This window comes from Bufo bufo, chromosome 4 (genome assembly GCF_905171765.1).
Source record: "Bufo bufo chromosome 4, aBufBuf1.1, whole genome shotgun sequence".
In the NCBI taxonomy this organism is placed as follows: domain Eukaryota; kingdom Metazoa; phylum Chordata; class Amphibia; order Anura; family Bufonidae; genus Bufo; species Bufo bufo.
In genome coordinates, this window is record NC_053392.1 from 421,554,906 (window position 1) to 421,569,511 (window position 14,606).

At 46.1% G+C, this 14,606-nt stretch overlaps 1 protein-coding gene across 1 annotated transcript in view; it reads left to right on the forward strand.

The window, feature by feature from the left end:
• Positions 1-14,606, forward strand: part of TBCE (tubulin folding cofactor E) — a 217,405-nt gene that overhangs the window by 164,036 nt on the left and 38,763 nt on the right. The window contains exons 12-13 of the mRNA XM_040429306.1: positions 12,270-12,422; positions 13,781-13,934. Of these exons, the coding sequence (XP_040285240.1) occupies positions 12,270-12,422; positions 13,781-13,934 (307 nt within the window). The remainder of the gene's footprint in view (positions 1-12,269; positions 12,423-13,780; positions 13,935-14,606) is intronic.

A 14,606-nucleotide genomic window follows, 5' to 3' on the forward strand; every position in this document is an offset into this window, starting at 1 on the left:
ATCTGGGTATATCGATATCTGATTACCATCAAAATGTGTGTCTAATACTTCTCTTTTACGTCTAAGTACCCAATCCCGGTCCTTTGAACAAACCAGTTTCCCCAAAATTGACCTAGGGGGTGCCCCTGGAGGAGGTTTTTTAAAGGGGATTCTGTGGGCCCTTTCCACACAAAAGGTAGATGCATCATGATCTGCCCCTAAATTTCGACCAGCCATTTTTGAATAAAATTCGCAGGATTATCCTGTTCTACCCCTTCTGGGAAAATCACCAGTCGCAAGTTGTATCTACGGGACCTATCCTCCAGGTCTCCCTTTCCTTCTGAGCCAAGAGCGATCTTGATCTACCTCTTTTAATCTCTTTTTTTAATAAACTGTTCTCTGAAGTGACAGAGATAACTGCTGATTCAAATTCCTTCACCTTCAGTCTGTTTTGTCATTTAATCTCTAATTATCTTAACATCTCCTTGTACTACTGAGAGGGAAAAAGCCAACTCTGCAACTGAGGTGCTGGTGGAATTTACCACTCCCAATATATCCAAGAGTTTTTTATTAATATTGTCCAAACCTTCACTCTGGGGCGTATTAGATTTTGAAGTACCTAATTCTGACCCTTCCGTATTAACCTCTCCCAGCTCAGCCTGTGGAACAGATCTTTGCACACCTCCCCTAGTTTTGGGTAGTGGTGACTTCAGAAATTTGTCTAGTCGAGCCTGGGGGCTCCCGCCCAAACCACCTTTCGGTGAGGGCACCCCTCCTGATTTAAGATACTTAGGCGGCATTTTTGGGAGACCTGATAGATAATCACTAAACGTACAATTCAGACATAAAAAGGACTAATATTGGAGCCAAACAATATGAAATACAGAGGAATTTCCACTACCACATCCACTAATAATCCGGACCGGCATGGGAAAAACCCCGTATTAACTGTAAGATCCAAACGGCCTATTTCGTGCTCATAGAGACATGGATATCCCACACACAGATATAGCATATGTACATATGTACCGGTAAATAGAAAAGCAGGGTACATGTAGAATGAAAACATAAATGCTGGATACATAGAGGTTGAAAACATAGAACAATACATGTTCAGCTGAATAAATAAACACTCCGGTGATAATACAAATTAAGATTGGAGCATGCAGGCAGAGGAATCTGACAACCTAGCAGAGCAAGCAGATGAATCAAGCTTTAAATTAGTTATTTCCTCTCAGACATCCCTGGAGTAATTCTAACACCAGGATCCCAGCTTTAAAAACCGAGGAGACACGGTTTTATCAGGGGACGAAATCTAGGACAGAGCTTGCCCTTTAGCCCCAAATAACAATCTGGTTCGGCTTACAAAAAGTCATACAAGCAGGAGCCGCTGTATATCCAAGTAACTTGCTGGGTAAGATTTTATCATATAGTTCGCATGCGATAAATAGGGCGAAAGCCTCCCTCAGACCTCTCGGTCTTGCCCTCAAAAGGGGGCTCCCAAAAATGCCCTTTCCTCCCAAAAAACAAACATTATCCAACCACCCAACCGGATGCCCCCCAGCACATGATATTTTCCTGAGCACAAATCCATCCAAGCTCAAAACACAGACTGGTAGAACAGGGCACCTGACAATCGGCGGGCGGCAAAGTCCTCAGCAGGCGTTCGTCTACGATCTCAACCCCTCTCAGGCACGAAACAGGAGTAGTGGTATAGTGTGTCTAAATATAATTTTTTAAATATTGGCACCCCATTTCGTTGGTGGTTGTAGTGGCTGCATGATTATTAGGCAAATACTTACCTAAATAAAGCATCCAGCGACGTCACCGGACTCTCCGCCTCCTTACCAGCAATGCCGGCGTCTTCTCTTCCAGGTGTAGGGCTGACGTCATCGGCGCAGGCGCACTGAGGAAGGAGCTGCCAAGCGAGCATCCTTCTCTCAGAGAGCCTGCGCCGAATGAGGACTGGTACGGCGCAGGCGTGGGATTTGAGCTGCAGGCAGGGCCAGCTGGAGGATGAGAGCGCTTGCTGGCCTGATCAAGTGGAGGAGGGGGCGTTTTTTCAGACAGAGGATGCGGCGGCTACCAGCAAGTCTGCCCAACTTACTGGTAGTGAAGAAATTTACATATCACAAAAGTACGTTTTTTTTACTGAAATTACTGCACAGCCCAAGGTAAGAGGGGTATATATGGAATCTGCTTACATTAGCAAATATATTAAGTCAAAAACTGAAAATTGGTGTTTGGGGGGGTGACAGAAGCCCTTTAAGGTGTGCAAAGTTCATATAGGCCACAAGTGGTAATGAGGTGGGATTGAAATTTTTTTTAACTGTCATTGTTTTACAGGTTTTGTTTGAAGCTACTTCAAGCAGCTGATCAGCAGGGTGTTGGACCCCTTGGCAATCAGATATTGATGGCCTGTCCTGAGGCTAGGCCATTAATATAAAAATCTTGGACAACCGCTTTCATCTGGCAAAACATTGTGAACTAAGTGTCATGATATGTACAGCGGTGCCCAGGGATCTCACTGCACTTAATATTATGCCTGGGCGTCGCTCCGTTCTCCTGTTATACCCTCCGGTATGTTCGGTCACTTGGTTATAGTAGGCGGAGACTTAGGCGACTTGGTTATAGTAGGAGGAGTCTGCCCTTGTTCTCCTGGGCGTCTCCTTCTCCCAGGCTGTAGCGCTGGCCAATCGCAGAGCAGAGCTCACAGCCTGGGAGTTTTTTTTTTTTGTCTTGTTACCAGTGGGGTACCTCAGGGATCTGTTCTGGTACCCATATTGTTTAATATCTTTATCAGCAAAATTGCAGAAGGCCTCGATGGTAAGGTGTGTCTTTTTGCTGATGACACAAAGATTTGTAACAGGGTTGATGTTCCTGGAGGGATACACCAAATGGAAAAGGATTTAGAAAAACTAGAGGAATAGTCAAAAATCTGGCAACTAAAATTTAATATTGATAAGTGCAAGATAATGCACCTGGGGCGTAAAAACCCAAGAGCAGAATATAAAATTAGTGATACAGTCCTAACATCAGTATCTGAGGAAAGGGATTTAGGGGTCATTATTTCAGAAGACTTAAAGGTAGGCAGACATTGTCATAGAGCAGCAGGAAATGCTAGCAGAATGCTTGGGTGTATAGGGAGAGGCATTACCAGTAGAAAGAGGGAGGTGCTCATGCCGCTCTACAGAGCACTAGTGAGACCTCATTTGGAGTATTGTGTGCAGTACTGGAGACCATATCTCCAGAAGAATATTGATACTTTGGAGAGAGTTCAGAGAAGAGCTACTAAACTAGTACATGGATTTCAGGATAAAACTTACCAGGAAAGATTAAAGGACCTTAACATGTATAGCTTGGTAGAAAGACGAGACAGAGGGGATATGATAGAAACTTTTAAATAAATAAAGGGAATCAACAAGGTGAAAGAGGAGAGAATATTTAAAAGAAGAAAAACTGCTACAAGAGGACATAGTTTTAAATTAGAGGAGCAAAGGTTTAAAAGTAATATCAGGAAGTATTACTTTACTGAGAGAGTAGTGGATGCATGGAATAGCCTTCCTGCAGAAGTGGTAGCTGCAAATACAGTGAAGGAGTTTAAGCATGCATGGGATAGGCATAAGGCCATCCTTCATATAAGATAGGGCCAGGGGCTATTCATAGTATTCAGTATATTGGGCAGATTAGATGGGCCAAATGGTTCTCATCTGCCGACACATTCTATGTTTCTATATGTAATTTGTTTGGTAAATAAATTCCATTAATCCATTCACAATGTCATGTTCTTCCAGAGGTTTTTGTAAGATTATTGGGCAGTTTCTCTGCCTACAAGATATTATCACAGATGCTTGGTTTACTTTTCCAGCTCTCAAAACTGAATTTGACTCAGCAGAGATCACATGCCTCTTCTTCACAGCAAAAATGTTATAACATGAACAGAGTTGAGAAAAATACCTTAATCCTAACTTCTACAAACCTATGAATGCAGAATCAACCTAATCAAACTAATATGAAAAGTTGTTGTTCTAAAAATCCTCATCTACTTGCATATTATAAGTTATAACAGCAAGAATTAGTCTTTATGTAGAAAACTATGATTTACTGTGATTTTCGCCCCATAAGACGCACTTTCCCCCCCCCCCCCCCACCCCTCCCAAAAGTGGGGGAAAAGTGCCCCTGCATCTTATGGGGCGAATGCTGGCAATTTTCATTGCAGTCTGCAATGCTGCGGCATCGCAGACTGCGATGTATTAGTGAGGGAGGAGGGGCTGTAGTAGGCGGGGAGAGCGGCGGGCAGTGCAGGCACTGTACTCTGTCTCCGCCGCTCAGTATGTACTGTATTATACGTAGTGTTAATCATAATATCTTAACTGAATAATGATGCGCTCCCCATGCGCTCCCCATTCATTCATAAGGTAGGCGGAGCAGGCACGTGACCTCAGTTAGTTACGTCCGCCCGGCCTGCCTGCTAGCTGCTAGTGCTTACTACAGGAGCGTGACATGTACCGGTAAGCGCAGGGGGAGCGCATCATTATTCAGTTTAGATATTATGATTAACACTACGTATAATACAGTACATACTGAGCGGCGGGGACAGAGTACAGTGCCTGCACTGCCCGCCGCTCTCCTCGCCTACTACAGTCCCTCCCTAGGAATCTGTGGATGGGATAATGAGTGTGGAGATGATCTGTGGATGGCATTATGATGGTGGGGGGGGTCTGTGGATGGCATTATGATGGTGGGGGGGGGGTCTGTGGATGGCATTATGATGGGGGGGATCTGTGGATGGGACTGTTATGGGGGGATCTGTGGATGACACATATAGCAGTGTCATCCACAGATCCACCACCCTATAACAGTTCCATCCACAGATCCCCCCCCCCATCATAATGCCATCCACAGATCCCCTCACCTTCATAATGCCATCCACAGATCCCCCCCACCATCATAATGCCATCCACAGATCCCCCCCACCATCATAATGCCATCCACAGATCCCCCCCACCATCATAATGCCACCCACAGATCCCCCCCCACCATCATAATGCCATCCACAGACCCCCCATAACAGTGCCATCCACAGATCCCCCCCATAACAGTGCCATCCACAGACCCCCCACATAACAGTGCCATCCACAAATCCCCCACCCCATAACAGTGCATCATCCACAGATCCCCATAATAGTGTCATGCACAGACTGCCATTAGTTCAAACCCACCAAAAGCACACCTTTTGGTTAAAACTTTTTTTTTTCCTTATTTTCCTCCTCAAAAACCTAGGTGCGTCTTATAGGGCGAAAAATACGGTAAATCAAGCCTTACTGACTAGTGATTTAAATCGTGATTTAAATCAAATCCACCCTGCCCTGTTCCTGATGTTTTCAATAAAGACTGTATTTATTATATCCTATTTGGTCTGTTCATTGTTGAAAGTATTTGTACATTCCCATTATATTGCGTATTTATGCCTACAGTATAGGTTATTGATTTAAAAATAGGAATAAATTGCAAGAAATAATGCTTTCATTATCCCATTTATAATGATATCCATTAGATCACTAGAACAGTAATCTGCATAAGTATATGTACTGGAGATCAGAACATGTTTCTCTTTATAAACCTTGTCCCACAAATGCCAGATTGAAAGCAAAGTTTTTTTATCACCACTTGTCACAAACTGAGAGGGACAGAATCCGTGAACTGAGAGACCTCGGTTTATTGCTCCAGCAGACTGCTACACACCCAAGCTAACATGTCGGGACTGTTCAGTGTTGCTTTTGTCCCAGTGGTTGGGAGAGCAACAACTAACTGAAATGACAGCAAGAGGTGCACAGAGGCGAACCTATGCACGGATAAATTGTTTGACTAGAAAAATGGCACAGTGATCCATTAAGTACTGCAGGTGAAATAGTACTTAACATGCCTAAACACTGTCTACACAAACCATCAGAAGGCGTTTGCACAACATTGGACTATGAGCCAGAAATTCAGCTAAAGGCCTTTCATTGACCTCACGCCACTGCTTTCAAATGCTATTATGGTGCACATCAAAATGGCAATAGATGCTGGAATGGAGGTCTATCCTCTTCAGCCATGAGTCGTGCTTTTTGTCTACGATACAGTAATAGCCGGAGATTGGTCTGAAGACCACATGGGAAATGCCAAGAAGAGGTCTTCACCTCACAACATTCCTACTCCCAGGATTATGTGGCGTGGCATAATACAGTGGGGCAAAAAAGTATTTAGTCAGCCACCAATTGTGCAAGCTCTCCCACTCAATAACAAGAGTCCATCTCAATACTTTGTTATATACCCTTTGTTGGCAATGACAGAGGTCAAACATTTTCTGTAAGTCTTCACAAGGTTTTCACACACTGTTGCTGGTATTTTGGCCCATTACTCCATGCAGATCTCCTCTAGAGCAGTGATGTTTTGGGGCTGTCGCTGGGCAACACGGACTTTCAACTCCCTCCAAAGGTTTTATATGGGGTTGAGATCTGGAGACTGACTAGGCCACTCCAGGACCTTGAAATGCTTCTTATGAAGCCACTCCTTCGTTGCCCGGGCAGTGTGTTTGGGATCATTGACATGCTGAAAGACCCAGCCACGTTTTATCTTCAATGCCCTTGCTGATGGAAGGAGGTTTTCACTCAAAATCTCACGATACATGGCCCCATTCATTCATTCTTTCATTTATAGGGATCAGTGGTCCTGGTCTCTTTGCAGAAAAACAGCCCCAAAGCATGATGTTTCCACCACCATGCTGCACAATAGGTATGGTGTTTTTTGGTTGCTACTCAGCATTCTTTCTCCTCTAAACATGACGAGTTTTTACCAAAAAGTTCTACTTTGGTTTCATCTGACATTCTCCCAATCCTCTTCTGGATCATCCAAATGATTTCTAGCAAACTTCAGACGGGCCCGGACATTTACTGGCTTAAGCAGGGGGACACGTCTGGCACTGCAGGATTAGAGTCCCTAGCGGCATAGTGTGTTAATGATGGTAGCCTTTGTTACTTTTTCCGCAGCTCTCTGCTAGTCATTCACTAGGTTTCCCCGTCTGGTTCTGGGATTTTTGCTCACCGTTTTTGTGATCACTTTGACCCCACGGGGTGAGAACTTCAGTGGATCGAGGGAGATTATCAGTGGTCTTGTATGTCTTCTATTTTCTAATAATTGCTCCTACAGTTGCTTGCCTATTGCAGATTCAGTCTTCCCAGCTTGGTGCAGGTCTACAATTTTGTGTCTGGTGTCCTTCGACAGCTCTTTGGTCTTGGCCATAGTGGAGTTTGGAGTGGAACTGTTTGAGGTTGTGGACAGGTGTCTCTTATACTTATAACAAGTTCAAACAGGTGCCATTAATACATGTAACAAGTGGAGGACAGAGGAGCCTCTTAAAGAAGAAGTTACAGGTCTGTAAAAGCCAGAAATCTTGCTTATTTGTAGGTGACCAAATACTTATTTTCTCGTACATTCCATTGAGGGACACAGACCATGGGTATAGCTTAGAGGTATTACTAGGAGGGACACTATGCAAATACAAAAGAGAGCTCCTCCTCCTCGGGCCATACTCCCAGGCTCCACCAGGAGGAAGTTAGTCTTTGCTTAGTGTCCGGTAAAGGAGGATGACACTTTATTGATTCTACTCCATTTTGTTATTTTCTTTCTAGATGGGGACACAGGTCAGCATTGCGCTTTCCTGGTCCCCCGTGGAGTGCCTGCCGTCTTTTGGCCGCTGCCTGGCTGCCTCCATTTTTCCCCAAGAAGACAAGCGGATCCGGGCTCGACCTGTTAGCTCTGGCATCCCACCAGCTCCTGGGTCACCTGCTGCTGCCCTCCATCCAGAGCACTGTACTCCGGTGAGTCAGTTGTCTGAAGAGGTGAGCCCTGCTGGTAATGAACAGAGGGAGAAGACTGCATGAGCAGATAAGTATGGCTTCCCCTCTGCGCCCCCCCCCCCCCCCCCCCTTGCCCTGACACCGCTACCTGCCTGAGTGAGCTGGGGAATGGGTGTTCTTTTCTGGAGGTACTGGGGCATTTGGAGGCACTATACCATGACGGTATCTTCCCTGCTGGGGCTCTCATCTCCCATCGAGGTCTGTTCTATGGGCACGGCTGTTCTCAGCGCGGCGCCAGTGTCGGCACCGCTACTACCTTCTCCCGCTTTTTTCTGGGCCTCCGACATTAGGGGACAACCACCAGCCCTAAATTAACCCCCGCACGCCGCGTTCGGCGCCGGGGGACATCTTCTATGATGCATCCTGGGGGTGGAGCCCCAGCGCTTCGCTCTGGCGTCTTTCTCCGCTTGCTGCAAAGCTCCCACACGCGCGTGGCTGTTCCTTTGGTGGACTTCTGTGCTGTTGCCTGGGTGGTAGGATTTTTAGCCTTCTTGCTGCAGCTGGTTGTGGTTGCCATCATGCCTAAGCCTGGGGCCCCCCTCTTAAGTCTGCCAAGATTTCTTCTTTGACTGCCAAGACCTCTTCTCAGATCCCAATGGGGTCCTGTATGAAGTGTCTTCTGCCACTTTCTGTCTCTGGTATGTGCCTCCTGCCCTGCCCCTGGACAGGATCATCCTTCTCCTCCCTCTCTTGCCCAGCCCAGTCCCCCCCCCCCTGTCCCTGCAGAGCCTGCGGTTCCCGCTTGGGCATCTGCCATGTCGAGTGCTGCTGCTGATTTGGCCTTCCATCTCCTCTCAGTGGTTCAGCCTCCTCTATGTCTTCCCTCCACTTCCTTTGCTGCCGAAGGTTCTACGCAAGATCGAGGCGGAAGGGATTCGACCGCTCTCATCGCCCCGGATTGGCCTCGCCGCGCATGGTTCGCAGACGTGGCTCGGATGCTGGCGGCCGCCCCATGGCCTCATCCCGACAGAGAAGATCTACTGTCTCAGGGCCCGCTCTTCCACCGGAATTTACGGTCACTTCGTTTAACGGCGTGGCTGTTGAAACCGCCATCCTGAAGAAGCGGGGGTTCTCGGATTCGGTGGTTAGAACCATGATCAGAGTGAGGAAGCCTGCTTCCTCCCGGATTTACTATCGTACCTGGAAGGCCTTCCTTGCCTTTTGCGAGAACTCTGGTTTCCCTCCCCTTCCTTTTTCCATCCCTATGGTGCTCTCGTTTCTTCAGTCCGGCCTCGAGATGGGACTGTCGCTGAGCTCCCTGAAGGGTCAAGTTTCGGCTCTGGCCGTCTTGTTTCAAAGGTCCCTTGCTCTCCTGGGTCCTGTGAGGACTTTCCTGCAGGGGGTGGCGCATTCGGTCCGTCCGTACGTTCCCCCTTTACCTCCTTGGGATCTCAACTTGGTCCTGTGCACCCTTCAGATGGCCCCCTTCGAGCCTCTGAGGGAAGTCTCCCTGATTTTTCTCACCTGGAAAGTGGTCTTCCTTGTGGCCATAACTTCCATCAGGCGGGTATCGGAGCTGGCTGCACTTTCCTGCCAGGAGCCTTTTCTGTTTTTTCACCAGGATAAGGTGGTGCTCCGTCCGGTTCCCTCCTTTTTGCCCAAGGTTGTCTCCCCCTTCCACCTTAACGAGGATCTTGTCCTGCCCTCTTTTTGTCCTTCTCCGGCAACGCGCTCTCCATTCCCTGGATGTCGTCCGTGCCCTGAAGGTGTATCTGACGGCTACCGCCTCCATTCGCCATTCAGACTCCCTTTTTGTGATTCCCGAGGGACCTCGTAACGGTCTGGTGCTTCCAAGGTCACTGTGGCGCAATGGATCCGCTCGACTATCTCCGCGGCTTATCGCGCTCGTGGCAAGGTTCCCCCGGCTCGGATTACCGCTCACTCCACTAGGGTGGTGGGAGCTTCCTGGGCTAGGCGCAATCGTGCCTCTGCGTCTCAGCTGTGTAAGGCGGCCACCCGGTCATCCTTACATACCTTTACAAAGTTTTATCAGTTGCATTCGCTAGCTTCGGCTGATGCTGTCTTTGGCCGCAGGGTTTTGCAGGCTGTGGTTTCTGTTTGACAGTTGGACGTTCCTCCTGGCGGTGCTGATGTTTTTTCCCACCCCATGGACTGGTTTGGGACGTCCCATGGTCTGTGTCCCCCAATGGAATGTACGAGAAAAGGAGATTTTTTTTGTGAAACTTGAAAGGGTCTTTCTTCTGCACCCTGCTTTCCCTTCGGACGTCTGGAGAGTATATTTCAAAGAGACACAGATACACGCTTCTAGTGTCTCTACAAATAACTCAGATTTTATCTGTGTTCTCTCAGTCTTATATACATTCATTCTAACAATCATTAACAGGTGTGGTTTACATATACAAGGTTGCTGAGTACAAACAATTCCCTATATAGGCTATTGCAAACATACTTGACTGATGCCCTTGGTACAGATCAAATAGCATTTCTTTATAAAACTCCTCACTACATAGCATATGGCTTGCTTTATTTAACCCTTCAAAACTCACCTGTAAAATCTTTTTCTCGTCTTTTCCATTGGGGGACACAGCTCCCACCCATTCTGCCTGTTGCAAGAGGGGTTCAGTTCAGTTCTGTTGGTGGTTGAGCCTCATGGTTTTTGGTCCGATGGCTTCCATTGTTTTGGCTTTTCTCCTTCTCCTACTGCTTTTGCAACGCCTGACTTCCACCTGGTGGAGCCTGGGGGTATAGCCCGAGGAGGAGCTCTCTTTTGTTTTTGCATAGTGTCCCTCCTAGTAATACCTCTAAGCTATACCCATGGTCTGTGTCCCCCAATGGAAATGACGAGAAAAAGATTTTACAGGTGAGTTTCACAAAAAATCTCCTTTTACCGAGGAATTTGCCAATTAATTCATTATAAATCCTACAATGTGATTTCCTGTATTCTTTCCCCCCATTCTGTCTCTCATAGTTGAAGTGTACCTATGATGAAAATGACATGCCTCTCTCATCTTTTTAAGTGGGAGAACTTGCACAATTGGTGGCTGACTGAATACTTTTTATCCCCACTGTATATAGTAACTGGACCACTTTCGTTTTCGTTTCAGGTGCACTAACAGCTTAGTGTTACATTGATTTGGTCATGGAACTATTTGTATGGTCATCTTTCCAAAGTATCCCTAGAGTCGTTTTTTCAACTGGACAACTTCAGGCCACCTGTTGCTCGTGCTACTGTGAGCAGCCTACATGGCCTAAACTTACTTCCACGGCCTGCAGGGTCTCCGGACTTACCTCCTATTGAGCACATCTGGGATGTTATTAGTCACAATTGTAAAGGGTGCTACCAGCAACAGATCATGATGATTTGTGTGCATACAGCATGGCAGAACATTCCTCAGACAACCATCGTTGATGGCATGCCAAGGCGTGTAAATCTCGTATTTCTCTGCATAGTGCACATCATTTATACAGAAAAAAATTGAGATGTTTTGAATATTTCATTTCCATTTTTTCATCATTTGCGTATCATTAACATATCTATTAATTCTGTCTTTTGCTAAAGTTTCCATTGAGATCAGCTGAAACGTTGCAGAACCATGGGTTTAAAGGGGCGTTTCATGCTCCGATGCTCTCCTTTGCCATGCGCTGAATCGCATAGGGAAAAGGCATTTTATAGAGTTCCAGGGACGTAGCGGGCTCTCCATGGGTAAGCTAGGCAGAGGCTTCTGCCTAGCAGTGTTCCCAGTGACGTCTCCGGCTCTGATGGGCAGGCTTTAGCGCTGCCCTAGTCTGTAAAATGCTCCGATGCTCATATCACAGGGGTCAGAGGGGTGATCCCCTTTAACTGGAGTGCTGCCTTTTACTTCCATTAGATAGATAGTGTCTGTGCTGTTTGCGTTGTACACCTTTGAGCACATCCTGGCAGTGATGCATTCGCAGGTGGACACGTACAGATGGATTCAGTGGTCACAGTGACAGCTTGCCTTTGCTGTTTGTGCAGGCACTATTCTCTCTGTGCTAATGTACACAGTGGGGGGGGGGGAGATTGTGCAGGGAAGCTGCAACTGGGGCAAGGCCAATGAAGTAGAGGCATATGCAAGGCATGGCAGTTGTAGTTAGTAAACAGCCTCTCTAGTAACATCATGCGTACATCCACTGAATCCCTCCCACATTCTCTGCCATTCAGAACAACTTGGAGGGGAAAGAAGGATGCAGCAAAGAGACATTTTTATTCTAGTGATAGACTTTAAACCGTTTCCATGTACATTTATACATGTCTTCCTGTTGACATTAAGTAACTGGCATTCCAGAAATGTATTTGTGTATTATTATTATTATTATTATTATTATTATTATTATTAATAACTATTCTACAAAATGTAAAGAAAGATTAATAACGTGGTACTGTATGTCCTGTAATTTCTTTTACAGTGGTCTTTTATTAATGAGTTGAACAAACTCCGCAATTTACAGTCTTTAAATTGCCAGAATAACCCACTAATGGATTCTGACAAGAACCCGGAAACTATCCGACAGCTTGTAATTGCAAAGATAGCAAGGCTAAAAAATTTAAACAGGACTGAGGTAGGTGTTGATTTTTCCTGGGGCCTCATTATCCTTACAGAGTGTCACAAATCTATTCTCAATGCTACTTTTTATAAATGAGTGCAGCTCTGTCACAGTCATTTTGATAGCAACCATTAAATGTATGGACTGGACTAAAGCCTACTGACATGTCATACATTTTGATAGAAAAAAATACAATAGACCTGCACTCTCATATATTTATAGTAAGCAGCACTTCCCTAATGTCAGAGCTTGAGAACAGATCTGTAACACACAATACATTAAAGGGAGTCTGTCACGTCATTTCAGACATACCTGTGGGCGAGCGTTACTGTTCCAAGTGCCCATGCGGGACGGGCGTTGCTGTGTGCCCAGGCTGGACGGGCTTTGCTGTTCCAAGTGCCCAGGCTGGACGGGTTTTGCTGTTCCAAGTGCCCAGGCTGGACGGGCTTTGCTGTTCCAAGTGCCCAGGCTGGACGGGCTTTGCTGTTCCAAGTGCCCAGGCTGGACGGGCTTTGCTGTTCCAAGTGCCCAGGCTGGACGGGCTTTGCTGTTCCAAGTGCCCAGGCTGGATGGGCTTTGCTGTTCCAAGTGCCCAGGCTGGACGGGCTTTGCTGTTCCAAGTGCCCAGGCTGGACGGGCTTTGCTGTTCCAAGTGCCCAGGCTGGACGGGCTTTGCTGTTTAAACTGTACAAGCCCGCCACCTTTCCCACCTTTTGGCTCCTCCTCTAACATCCCAAGGAAGCCTTTTGAGCAGAATAAATGTGCTTTTCCTGGACATGGACTAAAGACTCAAAGTACACACAGGTATGTCTGGAATGAGTTTGCAATCTTATTTGGGGCTATGCTGTTATATTGGTGAAAATGAGGTGACAGACTCTCTTTAAAATTCTAAATATCCTGTGCTCTCTTCAATAATCTTAAAGGGGTTGTGCAGCGATTTATATTGCTGTCCTATTGTCGGGATAGGTCATCAATATCAGATCAGTGGGCTTCTGACACCTGGCGCCCCCATCGATTAGCTGTTTGAAGAGGAGGTGGTGCTCCATGCGAGCGCTACTTCCTGTTCATTACACTGCGCTTTATCTCGGAAGTGCAGTGTAATGACGAGTAGTCACTACATTCACTTGAATGGAGCAAGTACTTGTAATTACACTACTACACCACTCCACAGTAGATGATTTGTAGTGTAAAGACCAGGAAGCAGCGCTCTCATGGAGCACCTCCTCCTTGTCAAACAGCTGATAGGCGGGGTGTTGGACCCCCGATCCGAGGATAGGTCATCAATATAAATCGCTGCGCAATCCCTTTAATGAACATAATCCTAGAGTACTATTGTAATGTGTTCTGTACAATATTCTTGTGCTATGTAACAGATTCTTCCACAAGAAAGAAAGGGAGCTGAACTTGACTACAGAAAAATGTTTGGGACTGAATGGCTAAAATCAGGTGGAAATCGGAACGCTGACCTTAATAACCCAACCATGGAGTTTCTGACAGAACATCCTCGATACAGTGAACTTATAGAAAGTAAGAAATCTTTTTGTTGTATTTTTAAATAAAGTATTTGTAAATAAAGGAAATGAATTACCCCCAGTTAATGTTGTAGGCTACTTTCACACTAGCGTTTTTGCTGGATCCGGCAGGGTTCAGCAAAAACGCTTCCGTTACTGATAATACAACCATTTGCATCCGTTATGAACGGATCCGGTTGTATTATCTTTAACATACCCAAGACGGATCTGTCATGAACTCCATTGAAAGTCAATGGGGGACGGGTCAGTTTTTTTTTTTTTTGTGTCAGAGAAAACGGATCCGTCCCCATTGATTTGCATTGTGGGTCATGATGGATCCGTTTTGCTCCGCATCCCAGGACGGAAAGCAAACCGCAGCATGCTGCGGTTTGCTCTTTGGTATGTGAACGGGATGCATTGTGGAGCATTCCGTTCTGTTCAATTATGATTTGTCTCCATTGGCAATGAATAGGGATAAAACGGAAGCGTTTATTTCCGGTATTGAGACCCTATGACTGATCTCACTACCGGAAAATAGAAACGCTATTATGAAAGTATCCGTAGACGTTTAGACCTAGATCAAAATTTCACCCTTTAGAATGCTCCAGAATTTTGCTGGTCATAGTTGATTGTTACATTTCTAGATTATTCCTCCTGGCAATGGGTAAATAAATAGTGACACTAGTTT